Genomic DNA, 12,742 nt, shown 5'->3' with positions numbered 1-12,742 from the left:
ATTGATCTTTATTTTCATTAAAAGGGCTTATTTCTGCTATTGTTGGCTCATTTTGTAAATATAAGCAACTGATTTAGACGTACAAACTGGGTGCCGGTTTGATGAGACGTAATGCTCGGCCAGATTCGCCTCAAACTCGTGCATCTTCGGTTGTGGAGCCGAATGCAAAGTTACAAAATTTGAAGTGCACACCACCAAGCGAAATGGGGTCTCGCGTTCTCAACGCGCACGACCTCCCACTCTGCGTTGACACCATTTTTGCCGCACACACCCTCAGGCTCGTGCTTACACGTCAAGTATAAACAAGGCTTTACAAATGAAAAATCCATACTGTGGTCAGATTTGTAATAAAAGCGATATGATTTTTCAGGTATATACAATGCTTATTTGTGAGGATTTTGCTGGTAATTGTTCAACAAACCAACCAATCAAAAAAAGAAGCAAGTTTGCTTTTTTTTGTGTGTGTGTGTTATGACCACTTTTAAAATTGTTCAAACAACTAACTATATTAAGTTTGAGGGACTTCATAATTTGTAACAAACACATTAAGGTGATTACTCAAAAATAAGTTGCTCCAACTACTACTAGTTTGTAGCCCTGGAACCAATGAATCTATTTCAGTTCAAATACACAGCTATTGTAGCACACTTAATGTATTAATGTATGCTTATAGAGTCGATGTAGTGTTTACCTAGACTGGGTAAGCCCAGCCTGATCTGCCAGCGATTTGATTTCGCCTTGCAGCTCAGTCTGGAAACCTGTACATTCATTTATCCTGCTTCTGTCAGACGTTTGCGGGAACCAATCACAGACTGGCTTATCCACCTGGTGGGCTATTGGCGGGTTTAACACGGTGACTGATAGAGAAGCGATGGATCGATGCCCGTTGATCATGCCTCTTGTGGTCTGATTGGTTTAAGGACTATCCAATTGCGTACAAAGTTATTTGAATTATGCTTGTTTATCACGCCTCTTGTGCAGTAGACAATACATAGCAGACTCCCCAGACCAATGTTCAATCTTAAATTGAGATTGGTCTGGTTATAGCCAGACAAGTTTTTACCTTCATGTAGTCTACTCTTCAACCACAAAAACTTCAACATAGCAAAAACTCTTTTAAATGTCAAACATAACCGCATTAAACACTAAAATGTATTTCCCATCTCTAAAAAACTAATAAAATTAAAATTTTCAACATTTATACTCCTTACCAGTCCTATGCAAAGCATGCTGGGAACTGGAAATCCATTATACCCAGTTTCCCAAGTTAAGACAATTTCGTTGTTACTACACCTTACGTTTTTTTATTCAATTTTAGCTGAAATTTTTGTTTATATTAGACACAATATTAATTTAATTTAATGATCAACATTATGTCAACAGAACTCAACAAAATAATGTTTGCAACTTCAAAGTTTTAATTTCATTTGCAGCCATGCATTTATTTAAGTTGTGGTAACAGGTCCCCTGTCCTGTCTCCAAATTTACTTCAAATCAACATGCATGAAGTATATTTAAAATAATATTTGTAAAATGGCATATTTTTAGCAAGGCTATATTGCCATTTATATTTAATAATGGTAAGATATTGTTTATATTTGTCCAACCCTATTTTTGTAAGCATTTGTGAGACCCACTTTATATTAGGTGGCCTTAACTACTATGTACTAACAATTTAATTAATCATTTGAAACGATGCACTTATTGTGTACATGTTTTTACATTGTACTTACATTTTTAAAAAATTTATTAATTTCTGTAGTTACATTTATAATTACACTGCTGACCCTTCCCTTACACCTACCCCTACCCTTAAACTTACCCATACCACCACATACTACATTGTGCTTATTCTTTGATGTAAGTATGTAGTAGTTAGTGTTAATAGCCCTGGTGTAGTAGTTAATAGCCCTGGTGTTCCTGTCCAGGAAGATTTGTCTGTAAGGGTAATGTTTAAATGCACAGTTACCTGACAAATATTTTTTGAGTACTCGCTCTGGTGCGAGGAAGACCCGTTTAGATCTGCTCTGGCGGGTAAAACATCTAGAGAACACCCTCAAGTTAGGCCAAGAAGATTTGTCTGTAAGGGTACTGTCTAAACGCACAGTTACCTGACAAATATTTTTAAAGTAAACCTGACTCTCCATTTTCTTCCACCCCAGATAGGGGATTTCATCTTTATTTTTATTTCCTTTTAATTTCCTTTTAATTCCTATTATAACTATTATACTATATATATTTTTATTTTATTCACTTCTAACTATTTTAACTTCATTTCTGTGTAAAGCACTTTGAATTGCCACTGTGTATGAAATGTGCTATACAAATAAACTTGCCTTGCCTTGCCTTGCCTAGTTAAGGCCACCTAAAGCCTCGTTTCCACCGAAATTACCCGGAACAATTTGTACCAGGAACTTTTTTTTACAGGAACTTTTTTCCCCCCAGATCTGCTACTGTCTGCGTTTCCACTGCGGTCTAAAGTACCGGGAAGATTAGGCAAATTAGTCCGGTGATGTGGGACTGCGTGCGGCTGTTCCTCCCAGTCAGCGACGGACAGTAATAATTTTTGCGCGATACTGTACAGGGAAATATTTACCCGGAACTTCATTTAGACCCTGGTTCCTGCGGTTGAAACACACCGAGTACCACCCCAAAGTTCCTAGTTCCTGGGGAAAGTTCCTGCGGTGGAAACGCGGCTTAATATAAAGTGCAAAGCAGTTGTGTGTAAAATTACTGTTAAAGTGAAACCAGTTTTTCTGTTTGTGTTGTGGCTCCTGTGGATCTAAATTAGGTTTATTTCATTGTGTGTGTGTGTTTGTAGGGTCTGGGCTTGCTCATTAATCTGGTGGAGTACAGCGCAAGGAACAGACACTGTCTGGTGGAGCTGCAGATGGAGGGAGGTGACGTCTGGGACACCATGTGTGTGCCTGACAAAGAGGAGTTGCAGACTGAGAGATCTCTTGGTGCCATCGCTGCTTTGGTGAAGGTATAAACGCACACCAACATACAGAAAAATTACTACTGCATGGCCAAGCTTCACTCTTAAAGGGCTCATAGCATAGAAAACATGACCCAGTACACCTATTATTAAGATCTCGGTGAGCCAAGTTATCCAATTGCATGCGTATTGGATTTTGTAGAGATGAGTCTCTGACTCAATGTTCTGCTCAATGTTCCGCTGCATGTGTGTGTTCTGCACTGTTGCTCATGGTTCAAGCGAACGCCCCACTCATGTACCGCTCACTCTCACCGGAAAAGACATGAAAGTTCTCTGTAGTAGACTTGTTTCTGTTTGCAATAGCCCCTACTGTAGCCGTGCTGGGCATCGCTGGTAAAATGACGCTAACCTCTTGTTCACTTATCCGCTCTCCACTCTGCTCACATGCTCTGATGATAATAGTTTTGTAGGACAAATCATTATTTTGATAACTGGACAAAAAAAACTGTTAAATCTGATTCTGTTGCATAGAACTGATTGAAGAATAATATATTGATATTTAATATTATTTTAATATATTATCTGTCCAATTTTGGTGTGGTTATTCTATTTGCTTGAATTTGTTTTATTTAGATTCAATAGAACGATTCAATATTTAATTAAAAAATCTAATATTAATACAATTATACAAATAAATATTTTAAAATGATTATTTTAGTCATTTTTGGTTTCGGCCCAGAATTTTCATTTCGGTGCATCCCTACTTCTAAGTGATTTATGCTGAAGTTTTCATTAATGCATGTGCGGATTAATAAAAATGTAAAGATGTAATACAATAGAATTAGTGGAGGGAAATGTCAGTGATTTTAAATCTTTTAAAGTGGTTTACCAGACTTCAAATGAAACATCAGTAAATAGTTTGCCTCTGTTTCTGCATGAATAGCTTTTCCTTCAGAGAGAGCATGCGGCCATATTGGCGGAGGCGGAGACGGATGACTTCATCAACGATGCGCCAAAGCCCCAATTGGACCAGAGTGGAGAATGGAAAGAAACCAATGAAGAGATCCAGTGGGTGGCTTCAGAAAACAACAGCACAGAGGACAAGAAGAAAGAAGAAGAGGATGAAGAACTTGATCTCAACAAAGGTAGACACTCACTCACTTTACCTTGGGTCTAGCCAAATGCATTTTTTTCATCTATGAACCACTTTGATGGGCGACCAATCTCAGATTGGACCAATGAACGAATGCTGTGGTTTAGTAACATATTTGTAGCATGAGTAGCATATTTGATTTGAATCGGAGGAACAAATGAAAGAGAAGCTGATGAAGTGCTTGCCTTCAGTTTTGACTTCTGTTCACGTCTTCTGGGCCGCTCATGCCCCTAGTGTATACTTAATGTGTGTGTGTGCACGCATGTCAGTGCTTTTTGAGAGTGAAATTTCATATTACATTTGAGAGCACCAAATGAACTCAGACCTTCTCAGGTCCATTTAGCTTTTGTGTCTAGAACCCATAATCGCCCTTAGTTAATTTTTCTGATGTTTTATGCAATTCCGAATTTTAGTTTTCTGTATGTTACAATACAAAGCTAGTCTAATGCAGATATAATATTATGTAATTGTCATCTGTAGTCATTGAGTGCAGCCTAAGAGATAAAGATAAAGGACCTGCCTGTGTATATTCAGGCCCTGATATACTCACGGCAAAGTTCTTTTTTGTTCTACAGTAAGGGGTAAAAAGAAGTTTGAAATACATGACCAGCGATATACTGTTAGCAAACATCCTGATGCTGCCCACACTGCTGAGAGTGGCGTTTACATGAATATGTAAATATGTGCTGCGCGCTTACCTTTCAACAACAAACGCAACAAAAATTACAGCAGTTAAGAAAGCATCTGATCATAGCGATGTGGATCTTTGTATTTGCACGATATTTCATTTTAGCTGGCATCAAGCACAAGAGGACTCTCACACACAGATCTATGCAGATAGCACAAGAATGCCACAATGCGCACAGAAAACAGCACACTGGAATTTTGAAGTCAAAAAGCTTGTCTCTGCGAGTATCCTCATAAACACTGTCGGTTATGTATTGTAAACAATTGAGAAAGGAAAGGGATGCGTGTCATTTTTTTTTATATTAGGTCCATGCATTCGTCTTAAAGAGACAGCAACCTTATGTACCTGCAGCTGTTTGTCACCAATGGTGATCAAACAACAAAAGTGTGACAACAAAATTTACTTTTGTAGCTTTAAAGGTAAAATGTATTAATTAATTATATTAGTTATATTTAATTTATAAAGTTACTATTTATACTGTACCTGAATACTGTTAGATTTACCTGAAAAACATAAAGCACTGCTTTTTTGAATATCTTCTATTGTATTTATCTATGCTTGTAATTTGTTTATAATTTTCTATGCAGATTCACTCCCCTAAAAAATTAACCCAATTATTTTAGAATGACTACTTATTTTCAAATAGAGCAATTCAAATCATCTGGTCAAATTGTTTTTATATCGTAATAGAAAAAACAAAATATCACAATGTAAGTTTTTTTTTCTAATATCGTGCAGCCCTAGTGGATATGTTTGCACCAGCTATTTAGTACAATTCAGTACTCAAGTAAAGCTACGTCACGTTTATTTATATAGCACATTATATAATAGATCGCTTTAAATCAAGCAGCTTTACAGTGCATGAAAAAAAATTAAAGGAAATAAACTATATGTGTCTCTTTCAATTACAATTTCAACTTAAGTTTAAACTATAAAGCAGTTCTCCAGTGTATTCATTACTTGCGGACGTCTCCCCTTGACTAAACAGAGGAAATGAACCGCAGAAGATTTTCACGTCAAAGAAGGTGGAGTCTCAGAGCCACACCTACCTATTATAGCATCGCCACGGACCAATAGTACTTCGATGATGTTTACCAACCAGAGCAATCTTATCAGGACATTTTGCTTTGGCGAGTCGTTTCGAACTCCCAAAATGAATTTAGTTTTGGCCTGATTTTGTTCTAAATGATGTTCGTTTTTTTCAGTTTTACTTGAAGTATATCGGGGGCCTTTAGTAAGCGTGTCATGTTAGTCTTCTTTTGGTGTCCAACAAACTACACTTAGCAAACCGCAACCTAATCTGTGTCCCTGTATCCCTCTGCAGTCATCCTTATTGTTAAGAGACTTAGGAGTCAACTTTCACCTGAGCATGTGGACATGCTTGTTTTTTTTATTCTCAAAAAGGACATGTGAAACAATATAAACAAGCATTATGTCCAGAGTGTTTATGTACATTCTCCATTTGCTCTGCGTGAGCTTAAATTTTTTGGTTTAATACTTTGTGCATCGCTGTGTTCAAGAACAACAATAAAGCAGGTATAATGGATGCTGCTTATAATCTTGTTCTGAAATGAAAAAAAATCTTAGTGAATAAATAACTTCAAAACGGCCTTCTCCTTAAACTTAATTTAAATAAATAGAGTTCCTTTATTTAGAGCTTAAATATTATTGAAAAATGCCTCTAACCTTAGTAAATATGCACACTTTTTTGTGTTTTGAAGCTATTTTGAGTAATCTGTCATGTGATTTTTGTCTCCAGCTCTTCAGCATGCTGGCAAGCACATGGAGGACAGTATTGTGGCGTCATACACTGCACTGCTTTTGGGCTGTCTGTGCCAGGGGAGCCCTGTAAGTAACACACTCACGTACCTCAATGTGTCTCTGATGCATGGTTTATATATTTCTTTTCAGAACCTACATGTTCCTCATAAAGTATAAAGATTATAATTTATTATTATTGTCAGGTATACATTTAGCTATGCCAACTACCTTTTGTCTAGATAAGACCCTTTCTGTCCTCGTCAAGTGCTCGCTTGTGCCCTCCGTTGCTTTAAGGTCAGGACAAAGCCAGGCTGGACCAATATAAGCATAGCATTTACTTTTGAAGAGCTTTTGTTGTTCAAATTCCTTTGCAGGGTTTGAGGATTGTTTGTCTAAATTGCAGTTTTCAAGTTTCAAGGCTGGTGTCAGAAGAAAGCCCCTGTGTTGTGTTTGCCAGTATTAATGGGTTTATTTTCAGGACGTTAATAGGAGGGGTGTTGAATTGTCTGTAATGGACTCCTCTGTTTCTCTTTCACACCACTCTGTTGCTTTCTGACTGACGTACACGGCCATTATCTGTCTCGCCAATAAACACGGCCTAGATGCAGAGACAAAAAGAGATGGCATTTATACTCAGTTTATTTCACCCGCTTTTTCTTTTGGATGCATGTTTGCACACTTTGAAGGTCAAATTCTGTTTTTGAAAAACAAAGCAAATTGACTCAAAATAGGATTTCTTTTGGAAGGCATTATCCTGTTTGCACTTTAGATTCATGTTTGGAGACATCCAAGCTTTTGGAAAGAGGGAAATATTTGAGTTTGATGTGTTTTTGAAGATTGAGTATCATTGAGACTTCTGGAGCGCACTGAAAAAATGATGGCCAGAGATGCAGTGCTGCTGCTTTGATCAACAGAGACCTGCTTTAAAAATCCCCAGACTCTCTTTCAGCCCCAGCCTCCAGTGTATGTAAGCTCGCAAGAGGAACTGGCTGCTAATTCTGTTTCTCTTTCAGATGAATGTGACTACTGTGAGGGAAAACCTACCAAAAGGGGATTTTTCGGTCATGACAGAGATGCTGAAGAAGTTCTTGAATTTCATGAACCTTACAGTAAGTGATTGACCAGTATAATATTCCCAAGGGGCGAAGAAGGGTGTCTGATATTTTTCAATTTCAGTAGTCGATACCATTCCAGCTAAATTTCTCAATTTGCGAAAACAATTTCAATATCACTGCTATTATGTTAAGAGTGCTGCGGGGATTACATAATTTTGTAGGCCAACCTGGAAGTCACCATCACCCTGGTTCCCTGTTTTGGATTATTGCAGAAAATGTGTGACCATCAAAATTTTTCATCGTTTTATTCATGAAGAGAACCGTACAACATAGGCTTGCTACGATAGTCGGTGTTGCCGGTGTTACCGGTGTTCAGACTCAACACTGGTTACATCACTTGCGCACCGTGGCACCGCCCCACCGTCGATTTAATTTTTTTATAGTAATAAAATATAGTTCAGTTAGAAAACAGACGATACAAATAAAAACTGAACATGTCTGCTTAATAAAGCATGATCCGACCGTGAGTCTCGGCAGAGGCAGGAGTCATTCATCAGATTTCATTCATCAGAGAGTGAGGAGCTGACTGAGATGATCGCGGAAGATTTGGTTTCAAAGCTAAACATAAAAGCGCCTATTTAAGGGAGTTTGTCATTTTTGTTGTGTTTTTCATTAAAAATAATAGACTAATGAACCCACAATTCAAGCAACCCACCACCGAATTGGCGCTAATTCAAAACCAAAAATAAAATATTATAAAATGAATATTATAACAAATTTTGTTAGAAGTAGTATAGCAAGCGTCGGAAAAGTCACAAAGGATTATACCATTTAGATTAAATTAATTTTAATAAATAAATAAATAGATTTTTCTGTGGATGGAAAACCGTCTTGATTTGCATCATATTATGTAAACTGCATTTATGACAAAGAACTACACAGATGCAGATATCATAATCTATCATTAAATGCAGACATTTGTCCTCTGCTTCTGACGCTGGTGCTGCGCTGCTGTGGATTGAAGTGGATTAATAACGCAGGCTAAGAGTTTAAAGGGGACTGACGCAATTACAAAATAGTGTGCAAATTACAGAGTTATTTGCACATTTTTAGGGGGGCTGGGTGAAAATGTAGGGGGGTTAAAGCCCTCCTAAAATTGGCCTAGTGACGCCCCTGGTAAGTACACTTTAACGAGGTCACGTTAAAATAAAGTGTGATCCATGAGAGAAATTCCTCTTGTTAATTGGCTGAGTGGTTATATTGAACCGCCATAATCTCAGAGTGGCCAAATATCGACTGATTAATCGGCCTGTCATTAGAAAGTGTGCAACATGAATATAGAAATACACATAGGCAGGTATATGTGTGAGCATGCTGTAATATTAATACAAATGTTCTGCCTCATTTCGTAAAGAAAACTAATAAGAAAGTTATACTTATTGTACAAGTTATACTTATTGACCAATTGCGTCTGTTTCCCTTACAGTGTGATGTGGGCACCACGGGGCAGAAGTCCATCTCCAGGGTCATTGATTATCTGGAGCACTGCTAGTGTGTTTCTGGAGCTCCACTCACACACGTCAGCACACCCCTGCCCAACCCGACACACCACCACCATCATACACCAGTACCTTCCTCATTCAGACTGTAAAGAATGAAGTTTGAAGCACATCACAAATGGAAAAGGCGCTGTTTTGATTGAGTTTGTCACAAGTTGTTCATCCGTTACAGTGTCAAATGTTTTTGTCACGGCATAATTGTGTTTCTCACATCACAACCCTCCTTAATCTGCTGTCTATTGATCAGTCGCCTTGGAAGTTCGTTTTCATTGGCAGAAATAGAGAGTAGCTTTGATAAAACTTGTTAAAGGATGTCTCCCCCTCTGTTTGTTTAATTCCACTTTCAAGTCTGTAAATTCAAGAGCGCTCAACGCTGACCTGAACGATTGGAGGGCGAATCCAAAACAGCATTCGCAATTCTGGTCCTCTTTGAAATGCTGTGAAGACATGCCCTCCTGGTTCAAATCCATTCTCTTCACTTCAGGATGTGCTCCCTTTGTGTTGCACAAATTCGTTTTTAATCGATAGTGCTGTGTCAAAGGTCTGCGAATGAATAAATTACATCACTTTCCATTTCGCTAGGGCAGGAAAGGGACAAATCGCTTTTAGAATGTTTTAGTAGTCGTGACTCATAACCATATAGTGCAAATGCCATAATGTTAACTGTGATCTTAACCCTGATTTCCAAACCATATAAGGCTCAAAATCAACATTTAATATCATGCAACAGCTTGGCTGCATAATCGTATTGTGCATGAGAAGGATGATTGGGAATTTGTATAAATTCAAATGCGTTTTTGAAGCCAGGAAAACCTCATCCTTGGGTTTGGGTCATGGCTACATGGTTAACCCATGTTCTGTGAAAAATTTGTGTGCATGCGCTGCTACCGAGGTTTGGTTTGAGCCAAAGTTGCTGCGAGAATAAATGCTAAACGCAGTTTTACAGAACACTGGTTACCGTTAACCATGACCTTGATGCTCAACCGTTAAACTGAGCCACACAACAAACTTTTATCCCACATTTCATAAGTTTGTGTCATAAATGCTGAATTTGTCCTTTGTTTATGGCTTATTTTTTAATGCGAGTTTGAATTTAGCACTTGGCGTCTCTTTTATACGGCCAGTACAATTTTGACCCAAACCGTTCTCGTCTTCTCAAGTTTGTTTTTTAAGAAGCGCTCTATTATTTGTTTGCCGCTAAAGTGATCGCCCTCAACAATAAGCTTTACGGACGCTCGTATGCTCAAGGCGTTTTGCTGCCATTGTCAGTCCTTTCATGAACGTAGACTGAAATAACTTCATTTTCAATCCACACAGCTTGGCAAAAGTAAAGCTAGGGTCATTTTTTTCCCCTCTCTCTCTCACCACTTAACTGTTTCACTCTGTTACACGAAACACTGAGTGTGAGTATTTTGTAGGCAGTCAGTGTCGAGTTCTGGGCACAGTCCTGCAGTGTGTCAGTGAGCTCCAAACATCACAACAGGATGAATTCACACAGCGGGGGACTGAATGAAGCAACACGAACTGTAAATACTCGTGTAAATATTGGCTGTTGGAGAACTAGATAGACTACTTTTCTGAATCCAATTGTTTTATTTTATACTGCATTTTTCTCAGTTGTGTTCTTTGAGGTAAGAGTTATCGAAAAGCCAACTGCAGGAAAATGAAATTTGTACCAATTTCAAAATAATGTCTTTGGTTACTTGTACATAATTTTAACGCAAATAAAAATTGCTACTTTCAGTACTTTTTACGTGTCATTTTTGGTGTCTGATTGGCATATTACAATTAAACAGTTAGTTCACCCAAAAATGACATTTCTATTATTAATTACTCACCCTCGTGTCATTCCAAACCCGTAAGACCTTCATTCATCTTCAGAACACAAATGAAGATATTTTTGATGAAATCCGAGAGCTCTCTGACCCCTCCATATAATGCAATTTAATTAACACTTTCAAGGCACAGAAAGGTAGGAAAAACATTGTTAAAATTGTCCATCTGACTCAATGAAGCGTCGAGAATACTTTTTGTGCGCAAAAATATGTTTATTCAACAATTTCTCCTCGTCTGTGTCAGTCTTCTACGCAGTTTACGTTCAGGAATGCGTTGTGGTGCTCACGTGAACAGCTTCGGCCAATGGTAAGCCGGGGTTCGTGCGTAACTCTGAAGCGCTGCACTGTATTTACTATATCAACAGCATAGGAGACTGACACAGACGTAAAGCAATTGTTGAATAAAGTCGTTGATTTTTTGCGCTCAAAAAGTTTTCTCGTCACTTCATAAAATTAAAGAAGAAACACAGACTTTTGGGGACTAGCTTGTTCACCGTATCCCCCAGAGTTAGATAAGTCAATACATACCATTCTCAAATCTGTGCATGCCATAACTCTTGTCTGACGCACCCACCGCTAGCCTAGCTTGGCACAAAGACCGGAGGTAAACAGCTCTATCTAGCCTAGCCCAGCTAGGGTGCATGATATTACGCAGCGCCTGAAAATAGTCCCCAGCACACTCCCTGTGCAAGCAGGTTGTCATGTTAGTTACGTTGACGGAGGTTAGCCTATTATCAGGCGCTTTGTAATATCATTGCGCCGCTGCACCCATAGTAGGGCAGCAAAGTTCCTTGATTATTACGCAGGAATGAGAGTAAAGTTCCTAGCCATATCGGTCTAGAAAATCGCAACTTTTAATTTTCCGTCGGTCTTAGTACACGATGTAACTAAACACATCACAACATGTAAATAGGAAAATGTTGGCGTTATTTTGTCACTTATTGAGCAGTAGGCTACCTGGAGCTGTTTACCTCCATTCTTTGTGCTAAGCTAGGCTTGCGGTGCGTCAGACAGAGTATGGACTTATCTAACTCTGGTGGAGACAGTGAATAAGCTAAAGTCGCAAAAAGTCGGCGTGTTCCTTTAAGTTTGAACCACTGGGGTCACATGGACTATTTTATCGATGTCTTTCCTACCTTTCGGGACCTTGAAAGTGTTAATTAAATTGCTGTCTATGGAGGGGTCAGAGAGCTCTCGGATTTCATCAAAAATATCTTAATTTGTGTTCCAAAGATGAACGAAGGGGTTGTAACGACTCAAGAGTAATTAATGATGGAAATTTCATTTTTGGAGGAACTAACCTTTTAAGCAGTTTCATTACAATTGGTACTAAATCAACTTTTTAACAAATGTATTGTGAACTCAAGTGAAAAAGACAAGCTTTTTCCTCTGAAAATATTTATTTGTATAGCATAAAAGGCAAAATATATCATTAATTACAGAATATCATTTTTTTTTTACTACAAAATATCCAAAAATTAAAGTTTTTGTAATAAAAAAACAAATTTATTGCATATAAAAACACTGAATGTTATTTTGCTCCATTGCTCCTCTCCAGATAGTGCGAGTCCACTAAGAGTTCTGGTGTTTTGGGGTCACAGCAAGTGGGATGCCTGAAATTTCCAGCATATGATCTTATCCTACAGGCAGGAACAGTTTTCTGCTCTGGCTTGGTCTCTTCGGTCTCCGTCGAACCCTTCACGATGACCTGATCCTGCACGCCCATCGTTAACGCTGGGTAACTGAATTCCGG

General features: G+C 38.3%; 1 protein-coding gene across 1 annotated transcript in view; it reads left to right on the top strand.

The window, feature by feature from the left end:
• Positions 1-10,899, top strand: part of waplb (WAPL cohesin release factor b) — a 71,725-nt gene extending 60,826 nt beyond the window's left edge. The window contains exons 16-20 of the mRNA XM_079801129.1: positions 2,822-2,986; positions 3,882-4,083; positions 6,539-6,627; positions 7,554-7,649; positions 9,082-10,899. Coding sequence (XP_079657255.1) covers positions 2,822-2,986; positions 3,882-4,083; positions 6,539-6,627; positions 7,554-7,649; positions 9,082-9,147 — 618 coding nt within the window. The 3' untranslated portion in view covers positions 9,148-10,899. The remainder of the gene's footprint in view (positions 1-2,821; positions 2,987-3,881; positions 4,084-6,538; positions 6,628-7,553; positions 7,650-9,081) is intronic.
• The last annotated feature ends 1,843 nt before the right edge of the window (positions 10,900-12,742 follow it).

Source organism: Gobio gobio (genome assembly GCF_949357685.1).
Source record: "Gobio gobio genome assembly, chromosome: 20".
In the NCBI taxonomy this organism is placed as follows: domain Eukaryota; kingdom Metazoa; phylum Chordata; class Actinopteri; order Cypriniformes; family Gobionidae; genus Gobio; species Gobio gobio.
This window is presented reverse-complemented; position numbering and strand designations above follow the sequence as displayed.